Source organism: Elaeis guineensis, chromosome 15 (genome assembly GCF_000442705.2).
Source record: "Elaeis guineensis isolate ETL-2024a chromosome 15, EG11, whole genome shotgun sequence".
NCBI lineage: Eukaryota > Viridiplantae > Streptophyta > Magnoliopsida > Arecales > Arecaceae > Elaeis > Elaeis guineensis.
The window spans coordinates 73704079-73728387 of record NC_026007.2 but is presented as its reverse complement, the minus strand read 5'-3'; the positions used below and the strand labels follow the sequence as shown (position 1 = coordinate 73728387).

The 24309-nt window shown below is 38.2% G+C and overlaps 2 protein-coding genes across 4 annotated transcripts; one reads left to right on the top strand and one right to left on the bottom strand.

The window, feature by feature from the left end:
* The first annotated feature begins 621 nt into the window (after positions 1 to 621).
* On the top strand, positions 622 to 6996 carry LOC105058746 (uncharacterized). Its single transcript, XM_010941773.3, is given in 9 exon segments — positions 622 to 1040; positions 1141 to 1236; positions 2767 to 2877; positions 3043 to 3352; positions 4009 to 4099; positions 4224 to 4276; positions 4279 to 4559; positions 4762 to 4910; positions 6253 to 6996. Coding segments are annotated over 9 exon segments (1842 nt in total). The 5' UTR covers positions 622 to 794; the 3' UTR covers positions 6758 to 6996.
* Positions 6997 to 12730: 5734 nt separating this feature from the next.
* Positions 12731 to 14913, bottom strand: LOC105058745 (zinc-finger homeodomain protein 2). 3 transcript variants are annotated; one of them, XM_073249541.1, is made up of 2 exons: positions 13680 to 14913; positions 12731 to 12984 (listed from the first exon to the last, which is right to left on the bottom strand). In XM_073249541.1, exon 1 carries the CDS (start codon positions 14600 to 14602, stop codon positions 13694 to 13696), a length of 909 nt encoding a protein of 302 aa, XP_073105642.1. In that variant the 5' UTR covers positions 14603 to 14913; the 3' UTR covers positions 12731 to 12984; positions 13680 to 13693. The 3 variants fall into 3 exon arrangements, with proteins under 3 accessions (XP_073105642.1, XP_073105643.1, XP_010940074.1); XM_073249542.1 differs by having other exon boundaries at positions 12731 to 12941; XM_010941772.4 differs by having other exon boundaries at positions 12731 to 12938; positions 13680 to 14912.
* Between the last annotated feature and the right edge of the window lie 9396 nt (positions 14914 to 24309).

Here is a 24309-nt window from a genome sequence, read left to right as displayed (position 1 = left end):
TGGACTATGCTCTCCTTGAGATGAGAGTGTATTAATCGATTGATTTCAAAATAGATATTAGGGTATCCAAATTAAAAATTTACATGGTTGATCATGTTTGCACTACTAATGATACTTCAAAATAAAAAATTATATTTATTGATTGTTTCTAACTTATTCAACGTATGGATATAAAATAAATAGTTTTTAAGTATATTAAAATATATGATTAATTATTTAAATTAAGAATCCATCTAATTGACCATAATATACGTACCAAGATGTGTATAAATTAAAAATAAAAATCGATATATTTTAATATTTATATCATAACAAAATATAGTTTCATTCATTTTTACATCCACTTGATAACAGATTAAAACTGTCAAAATACAGGATTTTTTTGTTCCTAAATATTTTTATGATATATATCATGATTAATAATATTTTTTTAATTTAAATTTTTTTATAAAAAAATAATATTTTTAAATAGATATCGATTATGAGTTTTTTTTTTAAAAAAATTATATGGAGGCCTTGCAGACTCCATGCTCCACGATGGCCGTTCAATTTTGCGCAGCGGATTTATTTATCGTAAAGAGAGAAAAAAAAGGCTCTGCTTGCCGTTCGCTCCTTAGACCCCGGGGCGCGCCGCCTCCTTTCAACTCTAAATAAAACCCTCGGCGCCCTCCTCTTTTCTCTCACCTTTTCTGCCTTCTCGCGTCGTCTGTGTTACCGCGGTTCGATCCCGCCTCTCGTTCTTCTCGTCCATGAGAGCGAGTGCGAGCTTCTAAGCAAGCACGCCTCCGTCGTCGATGCCGCCGTTCCGGTTGCCACGCTCCGCGGCTGCCGCCGCAGCGGGGGTGGCTGCGGCCACTCTCGCCGCGCTTGCGGACCGCGCCTACGCGGACAGCCCCTTCCGCTTCCCCTATTCTTCTCCTCCTCCGGCCACCGAGAATCCGAGCGGGGGCTCGTCGTCCTCCGGTGGGTTCGACCCCGAGTTGCTAGAGCGCGGTGCCAAGGCCCTGCGCGAGATCAATAGCTCCCGTTCCGCCAAGCAGGTGTTTGCTCTTTTGCCAAGCTCGGAACTACCCCATCTCCGTCACCCCCTTTGTTCTCTCTCTCTCTCTCGGTCTAATCTTCTTTGGTAATGGCATTCAGGTATTTGATCTGATGAGGAAGCAGGAGGAGACTCGACTGGCGGAGGTGGAGACCGAGAAAGCCCAATATCTTGCCATGCAAGCGGAGACTGAAATCGTAAGCATCTCCTTTCTCTTCATATCGTTGCTTTCATTATTTTTTTATCAAGTCATGGTGCATTGTAAAATATTAAACTTTTCATAAATCTTTATCTCTCGCCTCAATATGTCTAAATTAATGTCCTTTAAAGGGTTACAGGAGGTTTTGTAAGAGTTGGTTGATTGTTGCTAGATTCATTATTTTATCACCTACTGTCATATTTTTATTAGAATTCCTAATCAATAGGAGGTTAGCAGTGAATTTTTATCTGTTTTTTGAGATGGGATAGATCCCTATGGTTATTAGGTGTCTAGCAAAATTGGAATCTTTTTCCTGTCCAGAAGTAACATGGAGCATGCTACATCACAACTATGGCCGTCACTGATTACTAGTGAACTCATGCATCGAGCCATTTGCTTTGTCAAGCTGTTAAGGATGGCTGGCTATTGGGAGGGGAAGCATTTTGTATTGTCTTGCTTCCATAATGCCAATCTCTGAGGGTCTACTCCGTCGTGTATCTAGATTATAACATTAAGTTTCCTCTCAGTTGCAAAAGACCGGCTTCATCTTTTTCGAGCATATACCTAAGAGTCTAGATTATAACCAGACTGGAATTGCCTGGTGAGACTGCAAGGAGCAGTTCGTTGGAATTTACATACATACATGTGCATAACATACATATATGTGTGCTTGTCTGTTGTGTGTGTATATAAGTTTTGGTTCACTTGACATAGGAAAAAACCAAGAAGACTAGTTTTGGTTCGCCTGACATAATAAAAACCAAGAATTATAACTATTTAACCAGACTTCCTTCACGTCTAACTTTATGTTTCTTCTGCATGATATTCATGATGCTCATGATTTATGAGATCTGACTTTGTACATTGGGTTTTGGTCTAATACATATACTTTGGACATAGGTATGACCATCGTCATACTTGACCTGAACCTGACCAATTGCCACCCCTATTCATGGCAGTGTTCCATGAGTGACGAGTTTGAAGCACATACTTGATTTCCAGTTCGTGTTTCATATGTTCATTTAGTTGATTTATTGATCAGCATTTCCTACTTCTTGGTTTATTCTTTCTGCTTGATGTGTTTTGACTGTAACATAACAACTCTCTTGACTTCATTCTAGAGGGTGTGGGAGGACGTTGTTGTTTGGGGATTTTCCTTCTCTCAGATTATATAGTTGCTGGCAATAGAATAGTACTAAATTCTGGAAATGGCATATAGGTCACCCTCAGGCTCATAACTGTCTCTGTGAGAGAAGTAAATAATATCAATTTCTTCTCAGATAGAAATGCTTCAGGGGCTTAGATAACCATAAAGTTGCAAGTTTGCTAATATTTTTCTCAAATTTGATAGTGCTATGCCTCTCAAAAGATGAGGTAATCTGCTATACAAGGCTTCCAGCAGAAATTTTCAGTAGTTTGTAGGAAAACAAATTGTAATAATCTATATGAATTATGTTGTTAAAGTCCTGATTCAAGTCCAGATCACTTGGCATCTGACTTACACTTCTCATAAGCATTTTCTTGGCAGGAAAAGCAGCAGAAACTTGCGGAAGATCAAAGGAATTTGATCCAACAACAAGCACAGACCAAAGCACAAAAGGCACGCTATGAAGATGAATTGGCAAGAAAAAGAATGCAGGTTGCTGAAATGACCTTTTTTCTTGTCTCGGTTTATTATATCATTCTTATGGATGCATTTAACTAAGTTATTTAGTAGAGTATTCTATTGACTGCCTTCAACTTTGAACTCGGTGATCTATGTTGTGCCAAACATCAAATTTTAAGTCTTACATTCTCTCTCCAGACGGAACATGAAACACAGAGGCGACATAATGTTGAACTCGTGAGAATGCAAGAGGAATCCGCCATTAGAAAGGAACAAGCGAGGCGTGCTACAGAAGAACAAATCCAAGCTCAAGTGCGCCAAACAGAAAAAGAGAGGGCTGAGATTGAGCGTGAAACAATGAGAGTTAAGGCTATGGCAGAGGCTGAGGGTCGGGCACATGAAGCAAAACTGACAGAAGAACATAACAGGAGAATGCTTTTAGAACATATGAAGGGTGAAAGAGAGAAGTGGATTGCTGCAATCAATACAACTTTTAACCACATAGAAGGTATCATGCTAAAGCGGACATGGGTTTTCTGAATTAAACATTTGATAATCATATGATAATAGCAATCAAGTAGTTTGTCCGAAACAATATAATTCTATATTGGTCATGTATGTTGGCTGTGCCCATTTGCTTGCGTAAACGTTTTAGCCAAAGTTTTGAGTTCCCATTGCCACTACTTCAGAGCAAGCCTTGGTTCTGTATTTATTACATGATTAGATAACATAAATTTGATATTGTACCAAAACCACTTAACTTTTGTGGTTCATGAGATTAAAAAACTACAAGATCCGTTAAAATACATTTTTCAAATGCGTTATCATCCTTGGTTGATATTTTATTCTTTTTACTCGTCTTTTGTTTGTTCTTCTTTTCTTTTACTTTGATGAGAGACTAATGAAGAACATCATTTTTTCATTGGGTCATTTGTTGTAAGCTCTGAATATTTTAGCAATCTATATTACTCTTTTCATGTAATTATTATCTGAATTTCTTAGTTGTTTGTCTTTCTTTCTAATGCTTTATCTGTAATAAGATTGGCATTCATTTCTCTTATGTTATGGCTTCCAAACAAGTAGTAGCATTATCTAGCATTGTTCTTTCTGCTATCAATATGAAAACTTAGTTCTTGTTTTTGGTTTCTCATTGTAAACCTGTAGGTGGTGTGAGGATGTTACTGACTGATCGCGGTACATTAATAATGGCAGTTGGAGGAGTTACTGCTCTCGCTGCTGGTGTCTACACTACTAGGTTTACTCCAGTTTCTCTATTAATGAGATTATAATGTGTAATAAGAGTATTAAAATGATGCTCTTTATTATCCTTCTGCATGAGGTAAAATTGTCACTATTATTTGGTTATTATATACATATAGGGAAGGTGCTAGAGTTATGTGGGGTTACATCAACAGAATACTGGGCCAGCCTTCGTGATTCGTGAATCGTCGATTGCCAAGTTTCCATGGTCAGGAATTGCTTCACGCGTTAAAGGTTCAGGTTCTCATACAGCATCTGGAAAGGTGGCATCATCAGAAAACCGGACTAGCTTTGACAATATAGTTCTTCACCCATCATTACAGAAGAGGATTGAACAACTTGCTCGAGCAACAGAAAACACTAAGTCTCATCAAGCACCTTTCCGCAACATGCTGTTTTATGGACCACCTGGTACTGGTAAAACTTTGGTGGCAAGGGAGATGGCTCGGAAGTCGGTATGTCACATATTTCTTGCTACTTATAGAAAGCCTTATTGGTTTTGTTTTTCACTTTACTCTTAGTTAACTTATTTCCCTTACATCATTCATAAAATGTTGATTATAGTTATGACATGGAACATTTTTTTTTCAATTTGAAACACAATCTTAAATGATTTGAAACTTGTCATTTTGATTGCCTTGTCCTGATCGTGTACAGGGTCTGGATTATGCAATGATGACTGGGGGTGATGTTGCACCTTTGGGTTCGCAAGCTGTTACCAAAATCCATGAGATATTTGATTGGGCTAAGAAATCCAAAAAAGGTCTATTGCTTTTTATTGACGAGGCTGATGCTTTTCTATGCGAGTAAGTTTCCAACTTGATATGTTTTATCTATTGTTTAACCTATTTCCAAATGTCCTTCTGGTTGACGTAGTGGCTGGAGGTTTAACACCTCCAATGGTAATGCTTTAGCCTTTAGCCAGGAAAGATTGGTTTCATTTTATCTGCTAATATTATGTCATCAAATAAATGTTGGAAATTAGAATCTCAGAGTTGTTGAAGGGGTTTTCCGAACAAGAACATTGAGCAAGTCTTTATATCTTTCGCTTGAATCTTGGATCTATATGACAATTCAATTCATTTCATTGTGTCCATTTGAGTATGCATATGGAGTCTATTCGGGATTTAGAGCAACCCCTTTCTTCCCAACATTTACATTTTAAACGAGCTTTAAACATTAGGCCTGGAAAACAATATTTCTGCTTTTCATTCTGGAGCATGGCAGTCTTATAACTGCACTAGTTGCCCTTTTGATTATGTTTTTGGTCTGGTCAATAGTGTTATTGAGGTACTGAACTTCTTCCTAAAAAATAAGGGCAAGAAGGAATGGTTTGTGTGCAGAAACATCTTTGCCTTCGAAACTTATCTTCATTCCACTTAGCAAATTGCTGATAATTTCTGTGTTTACATTTTTCTATGATAATAATCAATATCGATCAAATGAGATGATGGTCCATAATTTTTTGGTTGTCTTGATAACAGCAGGCTTTAGGGCTTGTTTAAATGTCCAACCAGTTTATTCATTATGTATCTCCTAAAAATGAGTGGAAAGGTGTGAAGATATGAGGCAGTTGGATTAAGTTATTGAAGGGATTGAGGGAGTTCACAGAACCCGGATTCTGTGGGTTTGAAATACAAAATAATCACCATTTTAGATGGATGAGGCTATCCTCAGAACTAGAAATTTGGGGAGCCACTCTCCACCAATTCCTCCTCCTCTCATCCTTACTTTTCTTTGTTAAGTCCTCCTGGATTTATCTTGTCAATAGAGCCCCTAGCTCAAGCAATATCCTCCTCCCAGTTATACTCTTTTCCAAGTAGGTTCTTATTGTTTGTTGATTCAAGGCATCAACTTTATAATATAAACTCTGCTACTGTTGTCCCATGCACCATTTTCTTCTATTTGATGTAGCTGATAATTTCAGCCTGTAAAGTATTTTATTGGTTCCCTAATATTCTTTTGGAAATAGTTGACAATCTCGCGGTATCGTCTTCCAATCTTGTTAACTTCACCAAGCGACTTGTGCATGTATCCTTTCCTCTTGAGCATGGCTGAATACCACAGACAACTCTTGTATCATGATTTCACAGCTGCTGTTTTAATTGATTCTCTCATTGACTTCTCTCTATATTCTCCCTTTATCAGGCGTAACAGCTCCCGTATGAGCGAGGCTCAGCGGAGTGCCTTGAATGCACTGCTTTTCCGAACTGGTGACCAATCAAGGGATATAGTTCTTGTCCTAGCAACAAACAGACCTGGTGATCTTGATGCAGCAGTCACAGACCGCATAGATGAAGTAATCGAGTTCCCGCTCCCTAGGGAGGAGGAGCGTTTCAAGCTGCTGAAGCTCTACTTGAACCAATACATATCACGCGGGGATGATGGTGAATCTGGATGGCGTTCCTTATTCAAGAGGAAGCAGCAGAAAATTGTTGTAAAGGATGTGACAGAGGATGTGCTCCATGAGGCTGCACGCAAGACGGAGGGTTTCTCCGGTCGAGAGATCGCAAAGCTCATGGCTAGCATTCAAGCGGCTGTGTATGGGCGCCCCGACTGTGTTTTGGACTCGCAACTATTCATGGAAATAGTGGATTATAAGGTTGCAGAGCACCAACAGCGCATCAAGCTTGCAGCTGAAGCTACACATTGAGCATTTTATTTTCTATGCATTTATGTATCTCAGAGGTCCTCGAAAATTTTGTCGCTTAGAGAATTTCCTGCAGTTTGTATCCATTATTCATGAGGATTATTTTATTGAGGCTTATGTATCATTAATAAGTATGGGAAATGCCCAGGAATCGATGGCTCAATTTTGTGAATTTCCTTTTCCTCATCATTTTTGTATTTGTCTTTTGATGATTGGAGGAACCAAAGCAGATCTTATATGAAGTTTCTTCCCTTTCTCAACTGATGTCGTGTTAAATTGTGAAGGACGGATACGGGTAATTACCAGATACAACAGACATGCAAACAAACTCACCCTTCTTAACCAGCTGGCATTCTTGATGAATGCACCCGCTGATGATGATTATGAGATGATGCATAACATGAAGGCCAAAATTTTCATGTTGACATCACCTGTACGAGAAGGATACTGAAATGAGTTAGATTGACCTTGCCTTGGTACCGGGTTGAGGTCAACGCCTTGGATGTCGCTATCGCCAGGAACAACCAATATGTGCCTTGGCTTTTTGCTCAATTTTCGAGGATTCAGAATTCTTACAAGTGCTTGCTTGGATGATCAAGCTGATGAATCAGCAGCAAAGCATGGCCAAATGATCCAGGAATTATTTTATTATTGATTCCAGCTTATTCAGTGCCTTAGGTTAGCTTTACTGGAGAATAAATAACAAGAAGGGACGATTGCTTAACAAGTTGGTCTTCTTATGCATTTAAAGTGCCACTGGTGATACGCCCATTCCGGTGTCGCAGAACCAGGAGAAAGGACATGCCAAAGCAAAAGAAGTCATACGTAGTAGAAGAGAAGATATTATGAATGAAACTTAGGTAAATCTTAGGCGGCGGAGAACGCCACCGTGGATGGCGGAGGGAAGCCGCAGGCGGCGGCGATGTTGTTAACGGAGGCCGCCATCGTCGTCCCTCTTCCTTCGACTGCTTCGCGGGCTCCTCTCGGGGTTTAAAGCGGAAGGGTTTTTGGGGATTCGATACGGGTATCATCACAGCATGCAATAAGAATAATTCAGAAAGTCGAACCGTTGGATAGATGATAAGGGAGGGAACCGGACGGAACATCGTTAGATACCCATCAGGTTCTGCTGGCGACCGGAGGACGACGTAAAGCAGCCAACTTGACAGCTATATCACCATCAGAAATGACAACGTACAAATAATGGTAAAATTTAGAGGCATGTCGCCCGTAGCATAGAAGCCGTGTTGGACTCACGGATCCATTCTTTTACGGCTAAAATTTTATTAAAAAATTCAAATTTTTTTATTAAATATTTTTTAAAAATATTTAAATAAAAAAATAATTTATCTATATTTTTTTTATATATAACTTTAAAATTTGTTATCCATATTTTTTTACATTATTATTTTTCTGAATAATTAATAAAATTTATCTATATTTTCATGATATCCCTTATACTTTTTAATTTGACTAAGTTATTAAACATTGAATGATGGGACATTTGAAAATAAGGATGGAATTTTAGAACAGTATTAAATGTCTACTTTACTGATGAAAAAATGATTTAGCTATTCTCTGGATGGATAATTTTTTTTTATTTATGGATAAATATTCTCTATAATAAAATAACTTATCTATTTTGAAAAATGTGAGAGTATGGGTAAGTTGGTCAATGAAAAAATTGACCAAATTTTGATATTATTTATTACAAAAGAAAGGCCCCATAAAGTATGACCAATGCAAAATGAAAAAAATCCTATTATCTTGTTGGAGTTTAAAAAATATATATATTTTATAGAAATATAATTTTTATATTTCATGGGAAAGATAAATGCACGATATGGGACTATCCCATGAGCTAAAAATTAGAAGTTTTTTTCAAAAATATCCTTTTAAGCTATCAAAAAATTTTCGGTTGAAATAAACATCTTCTCCATTACGGCACTTCAAACCTCCTCTATCACAGTCTATGACCAAAAATATCATTAAGCATCATAATTTTTTCTTTGTAAATAATCATAATGTGTAGAATAGAATAAGATTTTTTAGTTATGTTAACAGTCTAATAGATATTTTATATAGTTTTTTTCAAAAACATGAATGCTCAACTAAATATAAGTCATTTTGAAATAAATTATTTTTTTATAGCCAATCAAACATGCTAATATGATTTTTTCAAACATCAAATTTTTAGAAATTAGTTTTTTAAAAATAATATTTTAGAAAAAAAATTCTTCCAACGAATCAAATAATTGCTATATATTTTTGCTTCGTTTAGTATGGTCGAGGGATTAAGAAAAGAAGAGTTGGTAATTAAAGCTCACGCTGTTTCCGCATTGCAAATTTCTAAGGTGGCCGTGAACAGAGCCATGCTTCTGGATTAGGAAGCAAATAAGTCTAGCCTTGATCTGATCCAACCAAGCCTATTATACTCGAAAACATGAGCTAAGATTAGTTCCCCATAAGATGGAATATTTCTCACAAATTATTTCTGAGTAGACAAATGTATTAGAGCAATGTGCAAGACTGCATTGGCTGCCATGACGTGTCTTTGAGCCACATCAAGTGGAGTCACCTGGACAACATTTGTGGTGCAAGGTGGCTTCATTGTATTGGCCAGCGGGACTTCAACACATCAGCTCATAAAATTGTTCAGAGGCAAAAAAAAAAAGAATAAGTAAATTGGACGCTAAAAATACACGAAGTTAATGGAAGACTTCTTTGCTACTTCATCTAAAATGGCATTTATAGCATCGAAATTAAAAAGGTAATATAAAATTCCTTGTTACCTTGAATTTTTCTTTTTCCTTCAATGAGGTCACGAGATTTGTGGGTATATAAGCTCCTTTGGAAGACAGACCTCTGGTTAATTTAGTGGATGGGTTTTGCTTTCCCCTTGAATGAACCTAAAATGGCACCCCTTGGAGCCTAGATAGTGCTTGTTTATTAGTTTTTTCTTGCATGTCAACTCCAAAATACCGAACATCCGTCGGATCCACTAGCGCTCCAACCGACCACCCACATCTTTCTCAAAAGGTGCTTGCGGTGGCCAGCTTAATTTGTCATTTTCTTATCATACAGAATCTCATGTCACGGACATCCAAAAAAATAATAAAAAAGCAGCTCTTTGAAAAACATTATTTATTAGATTCCCGGACTATATCCATCTTGTTCTACATAATGTATAAGAATATTTTTTTATAAGAAGACCTCTTCTGAGATCAAATAATTTCATTGAATTGAGTATGTGAAGATTCATATGAACGTATATTTACGCCCATATTGATTATTTCACTGAGAAAATTTTAAATATTTATACAAGATCAAAAAATTTGAATAATATTTTTTGACTAATTTTTTGATAAGATTCTAGATTGTTACAAATAGTATTAGAACCGATACAATTCATAATATATATGGACTAAGGAATACTACAATATAGATTTATTGGGGCTGATTATGAATTGATCGTGATATATAAATAGATGTCTGGATTTGGACACTTAGCTTGACGAAGATGCTAAGCTTTTTTAGATAAAATCTTGAATTATTACAGTATGTGGGATAGCATCTACTACATCAGAATATCCATGAACTCAATTCTCTCACCCTGAGTTGTTACAGTATGGTTCTCATGTAGCAATGCAGTTGAACTCAACCATTAGTTTGTCAAAACAAAAATCTGATTGTATAGGCAACCAAAACCACAAATTGCAAATTAAAATGCATACATCTTTCCCAATGTTAATTAAAAGTCAAAAAGGTCTCTCCACTTTCTCAATTCCTCTGTAGCATGACTTTTGAAAAGGGCCATCCCCGACCAAGTGCACCAATACATTCAACAAAAATGAAAAAAAAAACAATGCCAACAATGTTAGAGATCATGGATAGGAATTGAAGAATTGGTAAATGCTATCTCATGAACATGGAGTATATGTTGCTTTGTTAAGAATTCATTTAACGTTAACTTGATCTTTGGTTTGTATCAACTAGTAATTTGTTAAATTTTCTCAATAGATTAAAAAAAAAAGTAAGCACCCACTTTCTATTTTCCTAGCGATAAACAAAATGGCTTCCAAAACCATAATATGTACCTGCTGGTTTTATCCTTTTTCCTTTTGGATATAGAATATGTGGAAATCTATCAACCATTTCATTAGTTTTATCAGTATCAAACACTGGCTTTCTTTTTAATTGTTTTGTGTAATTCAATTTACAGGTTAGATGATAACAAATTGAAGCATTTAAGGTTAACTTTGTGCTACGAAAGCAACATTTACTAGTTGACTTGTTTTCTCCAAACAAAGGCTCATTTTGTACACCTATGTTGTCAAAGGAGGCCATGTATTATGTAGTGAAATTGGATGAAGCACTTCTGTTAAAATCCAGATTCCAGCTGTTTTATAATTTTTTAAAGTGTAATTGAAGCATTTTCATTAATTATAATCTTCTGGCTGAGCTACAATATTGTTTGCAATGTGAGACCATTCGAACATCTTTTCTGATCACTCATGAATTAAAACTATCATCAAATATTCTACCAAATTACATAATGCAGTATATAGTGCCAAATGCAAGGCAGTATGCTCGATATATGGATCCCGATAGCATCCACATTTAGCCATACCTAATTGTTAGGATTTGTCGCCTCGAGATTCAGCCCACATTGAGCCCACAGCGAGGTTCGCGGCGAAAAACGGAGTCCAACGAGACCAAGATCACCTGAATCGGAGCTCGGATGGAGGAGATACGAGCTTTTGAAATCGGCACGAGAATCGAGGCGGTGGAGGACCGCCGGCGACCGGCGGCGGGCGGCAGCGGCGCGGATGCAGGCGGCGGTGCGCGGAACGCGCGTCCCAGGCCCGCGCGGGACGCGGGACCCAGGCCCGCGCGGGACGCGCGACCCAGGCCCGCGCGGGACGCGCGACCCAGGCCCGCGCGGGACGCGCGTCCCAGGCCCAGGCCCGCGCGGGACGCGCGACCCAGCGGCCTGCTGGCCCATCCCCGGTCCACCGTGGACCAGGTGGTCCACGGCGCAGCCTATGGACCGCGTGGGCGTTTTCCATGCGTTTCTCGCGGTCCACGGCCCTATTCCGTGGACCGGAGCGCGATCGGACGGTCCAGGTGGCTCCCGGTCTTGATCGGACGGTCTGGGACGTGATTTGGGTTGATTAAGGAGTCCTAATCCTTCTCTAATCAAGTTTAAACCAGGTTTAAGCCTTTAAAAGGGCCTGAGACGAAACAGAGAGGGCGGTTTTCGGTTTTCTCGCCGCCGTACGAACCAGAGGAGAGAGAGGGGCGAGGGCGCTGTGAGGGAAGGAGCAGGAGGCTCTTGGACAGCTGTCGCCAGGCTCTTCAGGGTTCAGGGGGGTCTCCAAGAGAGAGAGAGCTTTTGTGAGGGGAACTTCATGTGAGAGAGAATTGGGTGTACAAGGGTTGAGGGTGAGGTCTCCTCTTGTAAAATTTTCTTTTCATAGTGAAGTTTGCATGCCCCGTGGAGGCGAGCCCTTTTGTGGCTGATCCACGTATTTTGATTGTTTTTCCTTTTGTTTTGTTTCTTCTTTCTTCCTGCTGCATCGTGTGGTACTGAAAGGATCTTGGGAGGTGGTGTCCTGGCCAGATATCCACCCAATACTAATGATCCCCGTTTAGACAATATTCGAGGAGAAGTTCAGTTTTCTAACATTGAAAGAATCAAAAGATTATCATTTCATAAGAACTATAAAGAACAAAATAAGTGATCTGCATGTTGAAATGAGAAATGAAGTTGATTTCCGATTTAAAACATCTGGGAGTGCTGCATAAATAGGTATAAAACATAAAAGCTAGAGCATAGTGAGCAAGTGATGTAAGTGATGGATTAGATTAGGTATTAAATGAAGCAACATGAAGAAGGTTCTGAGATCTCCACCTACCTGAATTAGAAGCAAGAGTGATGGAGGAGAACAAAATTTAGGCTAGGCATCTAAAAAAGAAGCAAACTGCTGCATCTTATAAACAATTATTTTCTCCATTTCTTGTTTTTAACATTTAGCAATCACATCTTTATAGCTTTTCTTTGTTTATTTCTTTCCCCTATTGACACAGGCTACCCCAAAGTCTGGAGGTTTCTGACAGCAGAGAGACAACTGGTAACAATGCCACATCCACGCCTCTCCTCTATCATATCTGACACCATGACCTGCTAAAAAAAGTCTTCTAGGTCAAAAGAGCAGCATAATGCACGCCTGGTAAAGCAACAAGAAGAATTATGAGGGGAGGGTTTGATCCCTTTAATGAGCTACTTATTGCACTGAGTGTGAATTTACTGGTCTTAAGTACAAAGAAAGTATATCACCAAATTCAAGGCAATGCCTAGGAATCACTGAACCAACGACAAGGAAAGCAAAAGGCCCACACAAACATCAAATGCTGCTCAGCTGCTAATGTATATACCATTTACAACACAGCCGTATAATCTAAAAAACGTTAAAAAATTAAGGTTTGTCAGTAATATGGGGCATAACACAGCCAAGTGATATATTAGTTGCAAATGTTTGAGATAAAAGGAAGAAAAAGGAAACAGTTGTTGCACGCATCCATCCACATACCGAGACCCTCGACAAAATAAGGGAGGTGGTACCACTAAATACTAGAGGAGGTCGACAGACGCAAAAAATTAACAAGAGACAAGATTATGTTCCTAACTAGGACAAATAGGTGGTTTACAGGTTTAGTAAGAGGAGGACAAGAAGATGATGGGTTTTGTTTTGTTTGTCATCAAGCTATTAGAGGAATAAGTAGAAGAAAGATTACACTCATAACAGCTATATATATTATATATTTATATATATAATTTCTAGTGTAAGTCAATCTGGAGAAGCAACTAGGCATTAGTTCAGGCCAGTGAGATACAAGAGCACAAAGTCTATTCTTCTCATACCCTTCACGATCCCGTCACATATGTTGATGCTCTTGTTGCTGCTGCTGCTGCTTCCTAACGGAGTGCTTGTTGTTGTGGATCCAGACCTTGAGGACCTGCCTGCTGACCCCGACCTCGGCACAGAACTCATCAACCAATGCTTCATCCTGCTTCTGGATCCTCCAACCCAGCCGCTCGGCAAAATCCAACATCCTCTCCTTCTGCTCCGTCGTGAACTTGGTCCTAAACCTCTTCTTGGACACCATGTATGGCCGCTGCAGTGGGCCGGCCCCCGCATTTCGCTCCTCACTCGAAGACTCCGTCATCGGGCCGCCACCAGCACCACCACCAGTACTGTTGCTGCCGCGAAGTTCGAGGATCGCCGGCGAGATGAATTGCTTTTGGTGGTGATGATGAGAGGTAGGATGATGGGGATGGAGTGGTGGGAGCAAGAAGGGAGATCTACCATGGGGAGGGTCGTGGAGGTGGTAAAGAGAGTTGGGGTTGGAATGGGAAGGAGGAGAATCGCCATCGATGCGGTGGAAGCTACGGTGGCAGCCGCAGGCGGCGCACTTGAAGGCGTCCTCGCTGCTGGGCATGAATTCGCAGCAGCCATCGAGGACATGACCACCGAGGGTCGCAGCGTGGTTCCGGAGGCACTCCCGGTACCGAACTGCACCCGCCGATGATGAATCCGTGCCACGGGTGGAGGCCGTGGGATTGGGACTTAAAGGCCTCATCTCGTTTCTTGCCCCTCCTCCTGCTCCTGCTCCTGCTCCTCTGGGAGAGAGGAGGGACGAGGAAGGGGAGAGCATGGGCCTACCCAAGGCTGATTCTCTTATAGAAGGAGGAGGTGGAGGTGGAGGAGGAGGAGGAGGAGGAGGAGGAGGAGGAAGAGGAGGGTTGTCGCTATCCTCTTCCTCATCCTGCCTTGTGAAATCCATGGATTAATTAATCCACTGATCTATTCCCTCGACTTTCTATACAACCATCAGCAAATCCAAACCCATAACACCCACTAAATATGAGATGGGAATTGGGGGGCAGTGAGAGGGACTTAACATGCAAGTCCAACAACCACAAGGGGAAGAGGCAGGATGTTTCCTACTAGTCATCTAAAGAAGGGGAACTGTGGGAGGGGAAGAAGGAAGGGAGAAGAGATATTGTGATAAAAGGTGATAAGATAGGAGATTGGTGGGATCTGGTGTACTGTGGGGGTGGGGAGTCCAAAACAACCGACAAGGTCATGTTTCACCCCTCGCACACCCTGCAAACTGGCCCCGGCACTATAATTGCTGCTCGTTTTCTCAGTTCTAAAATGTTTTATTACATTATTAATTAATGTGGAGCTTTCCTACTCTATCCCTGCCTTTATAGCAAATTCCTCTCGGTTTCAACTTTCAACCAGCTCCTTTCATCCCGACGTTAGCGCCAGCCAAAGCCAGGCCTGGTTTGACGAAAGAGTAGCTTCTTTTCATTGAAATGATGGGGCCTCCACACCACATGCACCGTTCTTGTTGGGCTGTCAAGACTCTCCACTTGAAGGGAGGGTCCACCATGCTTGTGCCCTCGTTAATTCTTTCGTCGGAAACTCCTTTTTATTTTTCCATTCATTCAGAGAAAGAGGAGAGTTCAGATCCACTTTGGTGCATGTTTGAATTGGCAATATGTCATCAATCTTGGAGATGGACAGCTATTACCCACTTCTCAAATATATCAAATACGGGTTGCATGCCAAACAAGGTAGGTTGTGAGATAGCCAATGCTATCTATTTCTAAAGATACGTGCTATGTCACCCATACAAGCACACCCATCCTCTATGATGCAAAATATACAATGCAAAGGAACCTAACTTGAGAGAGAGAGAGAGAGAGAGGAAGTGAGCCCAAGTTGCATTACTATTGCCAAAGTCGACTTCGTACTTAGAGACACACTATTTAATTTTTGAATGCAGAATCTCTAGTTACTAGATATGGAGTATATGACTATTGGAACAAGTCCTAACTCATAAATTCCTCTTAGCTAACACTTTGTATTTAATAATGTTACTAAATTCAGGTTTTTTCTTAAAACATCTTGCAATCTTAGGTCTTTTGGTGATTGTAAACCTATATGAAATGTGTGAGAAAATCTATATTGAAGTCTATGGTTATCCACCCTTCTGATTCAGACCCAATGCTTGTCGAACAGTGGATACCTAATGTCAACTTTAATAATGAAAATCAACTAGTGGATCATCAATTTTCTTTTCCTTGTTCCATCTTACAAAATGCACTCATTATGAGCTTGTAACAAATCTGCTACCAAATCTCACTGCTTCTCCATTTTTTAAGCTCTTTTAAACAGAGAAAGGTGCCATCATTGTGGTTGGCTTTGCCTAATTCACCATCATTTTTGCCAATTGGATTTCACTAATATTGACTAGGTTACTAATTAATTTGGCATAGCCAGCTATTTAGAATATGAGTGGCAAAAGAAAGGAATATCGCCCATAGCAACTCCACCTTCTATATCTTTGTTATTGATTGGATAGTTAGTCAACAATCAACGAGCGTGAGTTATCTCCACTTTGAGAGCAGAAAAAGATTTCCATTAGATTTGGCTGCTATTCGACTAGATTCTATGAATGAGATATTTTAATAAAAATAATATTACAACATGAATCTTACTCCAAGATTATTAATGTGAAATAAGGTCCAAGCTACCATATATGGTGATCACAATATGTACAATTGGGGGGTAATAGTAAAATTTGATGGACACTTTTGCCGTTGATTGTTAATCAAATCGCTAGTACTTAAGCATATAGGGATCAAAGAATAATACTTTTACCTTCTCTTCCTCAATCAGCCATAGCAGAAGATCTTGGTAAATACTTAATAAGCTAGGACTTGCAGATAATTTTTACAATGCAAGGAATGTGCATTGCCCAAAAATCTGAAAATTCTGAGATATATCAGGGGTGTTCATTAATTTAAGTATCTTTCTTGCACATGCGATCGAAGTCTAAAGTCTCCTCCCATCATTCAAAACAAAAGCAGTAGTGGGTTTGCTGTTTTGCAAAGCGGAAATCACTGTTGAATTTGACCGTTTCCTTCATTGATTCAGTTTTGTGTCCTGAGTGTCCTATGAGAAAGGTAGAGGTGGCATGGAAGACAAAAATTTCGATTATCTTTTTTACTCCCCATTTCTAAGACCACCCAACATCACACCCACTCGCTCACAAGCGAGGACAACATGAAGTGGGACCCCAAGCCAGTGAAAGGATGTTCGTGTATGTTTAATGCTTTTCTCTTAATCATAGCCTTTGGCAATTTCCCAGCAATCATATGTGATCACATTGATTAATCGTATCTTTATTGACAAATAATGGCATTAAAACCAACCATAAGAATTCATCCATTATTGGATAATAAAGTCTAGTACCGGGCTTCTAACAGCAGGGCACCAGACGACAATGACAGACACGTGGCTCATCCTTTGTCGTGCACTGCTTCGCTGCCTTAAAGTACGTGCCACGAGACATCGCTGGGGCCTCCCGCTCTCTCGCTGTCCTCCTTTTGGTTTTTTTTGGGCTCAAGATTTTAATTTACAGTGGTTTTAAGTAATTATGATCAATGCAACTTTAGTTATCTCATTTAGATTTATTACATTCTCAGACTACATATAAAAGGCTAGATAACGTGACAGCCATATAAACCTTGTTATCGTTGTAATTTTATAACAGCCTTACAAATGACTGATAATAAGAGCTTAATAATGTTATGAAAGTTATTATTTATATTTATACTTTTATATATATATTAGACTTGATTATAAGTCAGAATTGGATATAAAAAATATAAAATTTACATAAGTCTGACTCAAAATTTGACTAAAAATAAATATAGTTTAAATTTGGGATCCGATTCATGATCAGCTCTAATATAAACATATGATAATTTGGATAGAGGCCGTAAGAAGGATTCATCTTTTTCATATGAATCTACCATTGAATCATATACTAACCATTTTAGGACTATATAAATGGATGAATGAAAAAATTTAAAATATTTTAAAATTTATGTGTGACATGATCTAATAGGTGATATTTCAGAAGATCAATTATTTTTTTATGTGAAAGATATAATCCGAATGATTCCATAATAAAATTTAGGTGGGATCCACCTCTTGAGTTCCAAAACTAGCATTATGTATGTGAGATATAAAATGGTTTATTTTAAAATTAAATCTATTTATTTATTTTAAAAATTGAAAAAGAAGGAAAGAGTTTGAGCTAATTAATGAGATTCATAAGAGAAGGCCACCATAATATGCCAATGCCAACATGTTCTTCCTCACTTTAAATAATAACTTGACAATTCTTTAGATCGTTGGAGTTGCATCTGTCTTGGAATTGGACATTGGATCTAAAGGCGGATACGATTTTTTTTTTTTTTTTTGGTTTTTTGGTTGTTAAAAGGCTGATAAGGTTGAAACAGAGTATAGCGCCAACACTCGTGCATCCCATTACCCCTAAAACTTTAATAATTTATCTTGGTCAAATGCTGTTTGTATTAGGAAGAGTATCAAAATCTTCCCCAATCTCATCAGGATCATTTGGAATCTATTCTGGATCCATCAGAATCTCCTTCTGATCGGTCTCCTCCCATCTGTGTGACCTCGAAAACTTTTTGCGGGGAGCTGGCTTGCTCCTCGGCTCATTTTTCAATTGAGAGGTATCTGACTAAGTTTTCTCGCCATTACTTGCAGCTCTTAATTAATTCTTAGGTTTCACTAGGTACTTAACCTTAAAAGCAAATGTATGAAAGAGAATTCTACCAAAAAAAAAAAAAAAAAATCTATATATGAAAGAGAAGCACAAGAGGCAGTGACAGAAGGTCCCACGAACTGTCACCATTTTCTTCTTCTCAAAGGCATGAGACACGTGCGGGGGGCCCCTGGTGCACCAGATATCATGTAAGAAGGCACCGAAAGAACCCTACATGCATGCAGTAAGGTAGCGTAGTACCACGTGGGATTCTCTTCGTATGGGCTTGCATCCAATGCTTGTCTTTCAAGTCAGGGAATCCTAGGCCATTCTCAAGGATTGAGGATGAAATAATGGAGATGGATGCAGATGTGGTACGCCAGCATAATTTGTCGCATATGATTGCAGTTATCTCAAGCTCAATCTACTTTGCACCTTATCCTCAGGCCCATGCTGTTTGAAGCAAGGTTTGCCAATGTCCAAGTTTTAAATAGTACGTCTGGGCTGCAAAAAGGCTAATATTGCTCTGTCATCAGTGCCTACATTTAGATCATTTTCTTTTAAGTTTTTGAATGAGTATTTTGAAAAATGGACTGGCCTTGGAAGGAGGAAAAAGAACTATTAATGCATATTTTCTGTCTGAGAAAGAAATATCATTGCATATCTTCTAATCTAGATTATGTTCCCTATATCCCGTGAGCCACCATATAAAATAAGAAAAAAAAAAAAAAAATTCTCTGCTTGCGTGCATATGTATGTTTGAAAAATAAAGTCATAACTTAATGATTACCTAGCAGACAAGTTTTAATGATTATAATCAAATCCATGCCAATGTCATGACAAAAATCCACCTCACATACCACTCTACCATCAATCTGAACAAATTTTGTGCCATGTAAGTTTTCCAAAATTTTATGAGGATCCATGTGGATGTATTTAGTCTGACATCAATTATGTATGGAACAGATTTTAGATACTTGTATGGATCCAAGAATCTCAAATAACATCGTTTAGCTTGCTTTATTGCAGTGAGATCCTGAGTTGTCGCAATTTTCATGTCATGCACTATGACACATAGACTATAAAGTTAACCTAAAACTTCTTGGGAAGACAGTGATAGCTGCAAGGATCCTTGATGCTTCCTCCATCCAGATGGAGCATCTCGAATCAAGGAAAAACAGACGAAGAGAAAGAAGCACTGAGAGGTGCAGGGGTGTCCAAGAGTTACAGACTCAGCCAGCAGAAGACTTGTGATTTTTGCATGCTGCACACGGTACCAACAGGCCTCTACAGAATCATCAAAATAAGCTAAACAAGTTCTCATTTGAGGAGTTTGTCATACTGTGAGGTGGGCTTAGTAGAGGCAAGGAAGCAAAGCAACTCCAATTATTGGCTTGCTGTAGTGTAGGCCTGACACTATGGAAGCTTGTACAAATTACAGCAGTTCTTGGACAGAAAGACTGCTAAGTATGTATAGTTAGCTGCCATGGCAGCTCAGCGAAATAAAAGACACTGGTATGCTTGAGAGAAATAAGAGATACTAGGGTGCCACTTTATTTATGGAACTTATTTACCGTCTTGCATGATTTTTCCATATGTTTTTATTTAATTCAGCATTCTTTGCGGGTTATTCTTTATATATATATATATAATAAAGTACTTATCTTGTTACAGATTTATATTCATACAGGATGGAGTTTGTAAGAGAAAATGAAAGGAAAAAAGAAAATTTCTCCTCTTTTGCAGAAACCACATCTCTTAGTTTTTCTTTAACTAAAATGGTCATGCACACCCATTTTGATTACCTGCACAAAAAATATGTTGTATTCTTTTTTCGGTAGAATGAATTTTATATGATTTTGTTACTAACTTCTGCATATACTGAAGTCGAACTCCTGGATATTGAAGGAGGTTGATGAAGAGGAGCTTGTTTTTGAACTTCGACCATCTATAAGATGAATTGTAGAAAAACAGGAATGACCTTATACCTTCAATGTCTCAACCATTCCAAGGCCGATTTTATGGAAAGCGAAGGGAACCTCAATCAGTCAAGTCAGTGAAAACCCTGCTTTCACTTTGCTCTCTCTTGAGCTCGCATTTGAAGATATTTAAAGGTGAACCCACATAGCAGACACCGAGGGAAGTGCCTTACTTTCTTCACTAGCACTCAAAAGTATTTTTTTTTTTCAAAAATTCACTTTTCTTGATCTTGTATTTGCATATCAAGAGGATCAAATATATGATAATTACTGACATTAGAAAGTAAATCAAATTAACATGTCATTACTTGCCAAGCTTCCCGAGCAAATTTGTTCATGTCATCATAATTTCTTTTCATATATTGATCGATGCAGTTGAGAATGTTGTAAATATCCTTTTTCTCGTATTCTTATAATGGCTTTCCTTTTCACTGCATAGCATGCGTTATGATCAATATTGTCGAGTAGGTAAGTTGTCACCAATTCCAAGTTGTCGGTACATGACTACATGTTCTTCATGTCATCTTTTTAATGAGTAACTGTAAATTATTTTTTTTGGCATATTGCGCATCTCTCTCCGAACAGGGTCACTTTTCAAAAAGTTTAGAACGCACTATTTATGCAACACACAACGTTCTATTTTCCCCTCATCATAATTCAGAGCTTCTAAATGAACGAAGAGCAAGTAGATCTCTAGCTGAAATTACACTAGAGCAAGAACATCAGAATTCACTATTTCTCGAGCTTAGTTGCATTAAGGTGTAGATGCTGAGTATCTTTTGTTTTATTTCTTTGCTATGTACCGTTACACTGGAATTGGACTTTGTTTTGGCTGGTTCGAGTTTCTTTGTCTCTGGAGACATTCTGATTTCCTTCTATGTTTATGAAACAGATTGAGGTTTTATTTGTGCATGTGCTTGAGGTTGTAGATACTGACCCTTGTAGATCCGCTTTTCCAGTCCAATGCTTGTCTTTCAAGTTGGGAATCCTAGATCATTTCTCAAGGATTACTATGAGATTGTGTAGATATGTGATTCAGATGTTTCAAAGTGGAAGTTAGTATAATAATTTGAGGCATATAATTACTGGCAGCTCAAACTCAACATGCTGGTCATGCACACTTGTTGTCTAAGTTGAAATATATATACATTGCAGTTGAAGCTTAAAGCCTTCAAATAAAGTTTCCTTGTCACAATATTGTCTCATAATCTAATGGAAACAGAGGACGAGTGAATTGGATGGCTATTGGGCATGGTCCGCAGGGACAGAAGCAAAGAATTTCTAGAGATAACGGTGGTAGATGCAAGGGCGCTCGATGTGAATCATATGGCCAGCTTTCTCTATGGCTTCCAGTGAGGCCTTCTCTCCCAATTCCCTACCATGAACCAAAAAATAATTTGACCAATACCAATTAGTATATCTGAATGAAAGGAATTACATTTGTTGCAATCGTATATTGTTTTGGTCCAATTAACAAGGGGACAACATATTTACATACATATAAGCGTGCATGCTACATAGTACATACAATTATGCATATATGTATAAATAGAAAACAATATTAAAGTTTCATAAAATCATGTTAAAGGTTGGGCATGTTATAATGAGCAAGATTCACAACCAATCCATCTACATATGGGTGAATATATCCTAGGTCCAAGCCTGCCCTGAACAAAATTTTACTTGGACTTGCGATTTGTACTTCAAATTGGCTAAGAGTTTACCAAGGAAGATATAACTCTCAAATCAAGTTTGGGTTAAAGGCTGTCTATTCCATCAAGGCTGATTTGGATTTGGAGAAAAAAAAGAGAAGAAATGGCATATTTATATATATAGAGAGAAAGAACTTACTCTTTCATTTTCATTGCATACTCTATGTTGAATATCTTGTCATTTTGACCCCAAAGTCACAATTCTCTGCAACCAAAACATTTAGATGCTTTTTATAAAAAATGGAAAGAAAAAGAAATAAGAGTGTCTCACTATTCTCCTTAGCTATAAGCTTTCACTTTAATTGCCTTTTCTATTTTATAATTAAATCTAGACATTCTTAATATATTGCTATCGGTATTTTTTTTTTCTTTAGAAAATCCTTTGCTGTAAAATATATGTTAATATTGCCGTATACTGCAGTTGTAGAGAGGGCTATAAATGCCATAGTAACATATTAATGTAATTTTTCTCTTGATATATAAAGCGCCAACTATCTTGTTGGTAACATTTAAAGTAGCTAGCAATTGTGAGTTCTTTTAGTATTTTTAATTTTAAAAAAATTATGTAAAAATAAGCATGCAAAAGTGCTTGGCTTTTCTTAATTATATTCGAGTGGACTCGACCCTCCCTCTTCCATTAAAAAAAGTAAAAGTCAAAAACTTGATTGAGAATTCATAAAACATCTATTACTATTATTGCTCACAATTTTCATAAAACAAATACAGAGCTACAATTTTGTTAATTGTTAAAAAGTATGATTTTCTAGATAAATATTGGAGATTACTTAGCAATCTTTTATATCTACAAGCTATGATATTTAACAATATTATATTGGCCCTGCAGGTAGTCTAAAGTATAGATATTGAAGGATAAAGAAAGAACTCAGTTGTAATACATATGTTATGAAAATACGTTGGTAGCTAGTGCGCAATCTAATAAATGAAAAAAAAAAAAAGGAAAAAAAGCTGCAAGCTCCAGAAAAAAACTGCTTATAAATTGTAAAAGTATAATATCTAAAAGCTTGAAGTAGATGTAAAGGTGATCGAGACCTTGAAGCCTCGGAGCATTAAATTTTCCTCACTTCGCAATACCAAGCTTATTTTAATAATCTCAATTTCTTTCTTCATTCTTATTCTTGTACATGTGAAAATATTGGGATCTTGCTATCCTGGTTGCTAATTATCAGCCCCTCGAGCAGCTCTTGTCTCTCCTTTCTATTGTTAAACATCACCTACAAACAACCACACACCAGAAGCAATAAATCTGAAGACTTTGTCTCATGAACTAACATGCATAAAAGAGTCGCAACCAAATCCAGTGACCTTGAGATAGTCTTTATGGAGCCGGTTTGGAAACCATTGCTTCTTATAGGTGACGATAGACAGGATGCAGTCTTAAGCCTTTCCACAGTCTCCGGCAGGAGGAGCTCCGACGAGGAGAAGACACTGAGCACCTTAAGTGCAGCCTCGTTGATCGATTCAGTCATCAAAATTAATGATGGAACCCGACACCACCAGGGACTGCACCAGCTCCGGCCGGGCCTCCGCCATCTTGAATGCAGTCAGGATCACCTGCTGACATGTTCAATTGACCAGATCTTCTTGTGATTAAGTAAACAACAATTTACAAATTTAAACTTGGTGCACATCCTTCTATGAATTTATGGATTTGCTAGATAAAATTAAAGAAGCTAGTGCTCGACCATGTTGTGCCATCTATTCTACAAGCATTTGACCAAAAAGTATAACATATTGTTTACCAGAAAACTAACCCATTGTGCAGTTGGAATTTAAAAGGTATTCAAAAGCCATGAAGCTAACCACGCAACCCAGTTGCTGATTTCTGGCAAACAACAACCTGACCAGCACCACAAAGGATTTGGGCAAATATGAACATAGCATGCAAGAAAACCACACCGGCCTCTCTGCCCAGTGACTAAAATAAAAAATGATGACGTCAACTGCAAAGATATAACAATATGGTATTAGTAGAACTGCGAGCAGGAAAGCTTTCCAAGCGGGGAAAAAAGAAAACATACAGAAAAAATAATAAGCAACAAATAAGATAGAAAAGGTTGGATCATCCAATGTATTGGAAAGAGAAAAAGGAAAAGCTAAACCTCATTTCTTGTGATAACCTAAGCTAACGACTTTAAGATTATAAATAAGGAAGAAGTGCAAGTATTTAACGTAGTGAGTTAAATGAAAT

Coding starts and splice junctions, on each gene's coding strand:
- LOC105058745 (XM_073249541.1), bottom strand. CDS start 14,602: ATGGATTTCACAAGGCAGGATGAGGAAGAGGATAGCGACAACCCTCCT.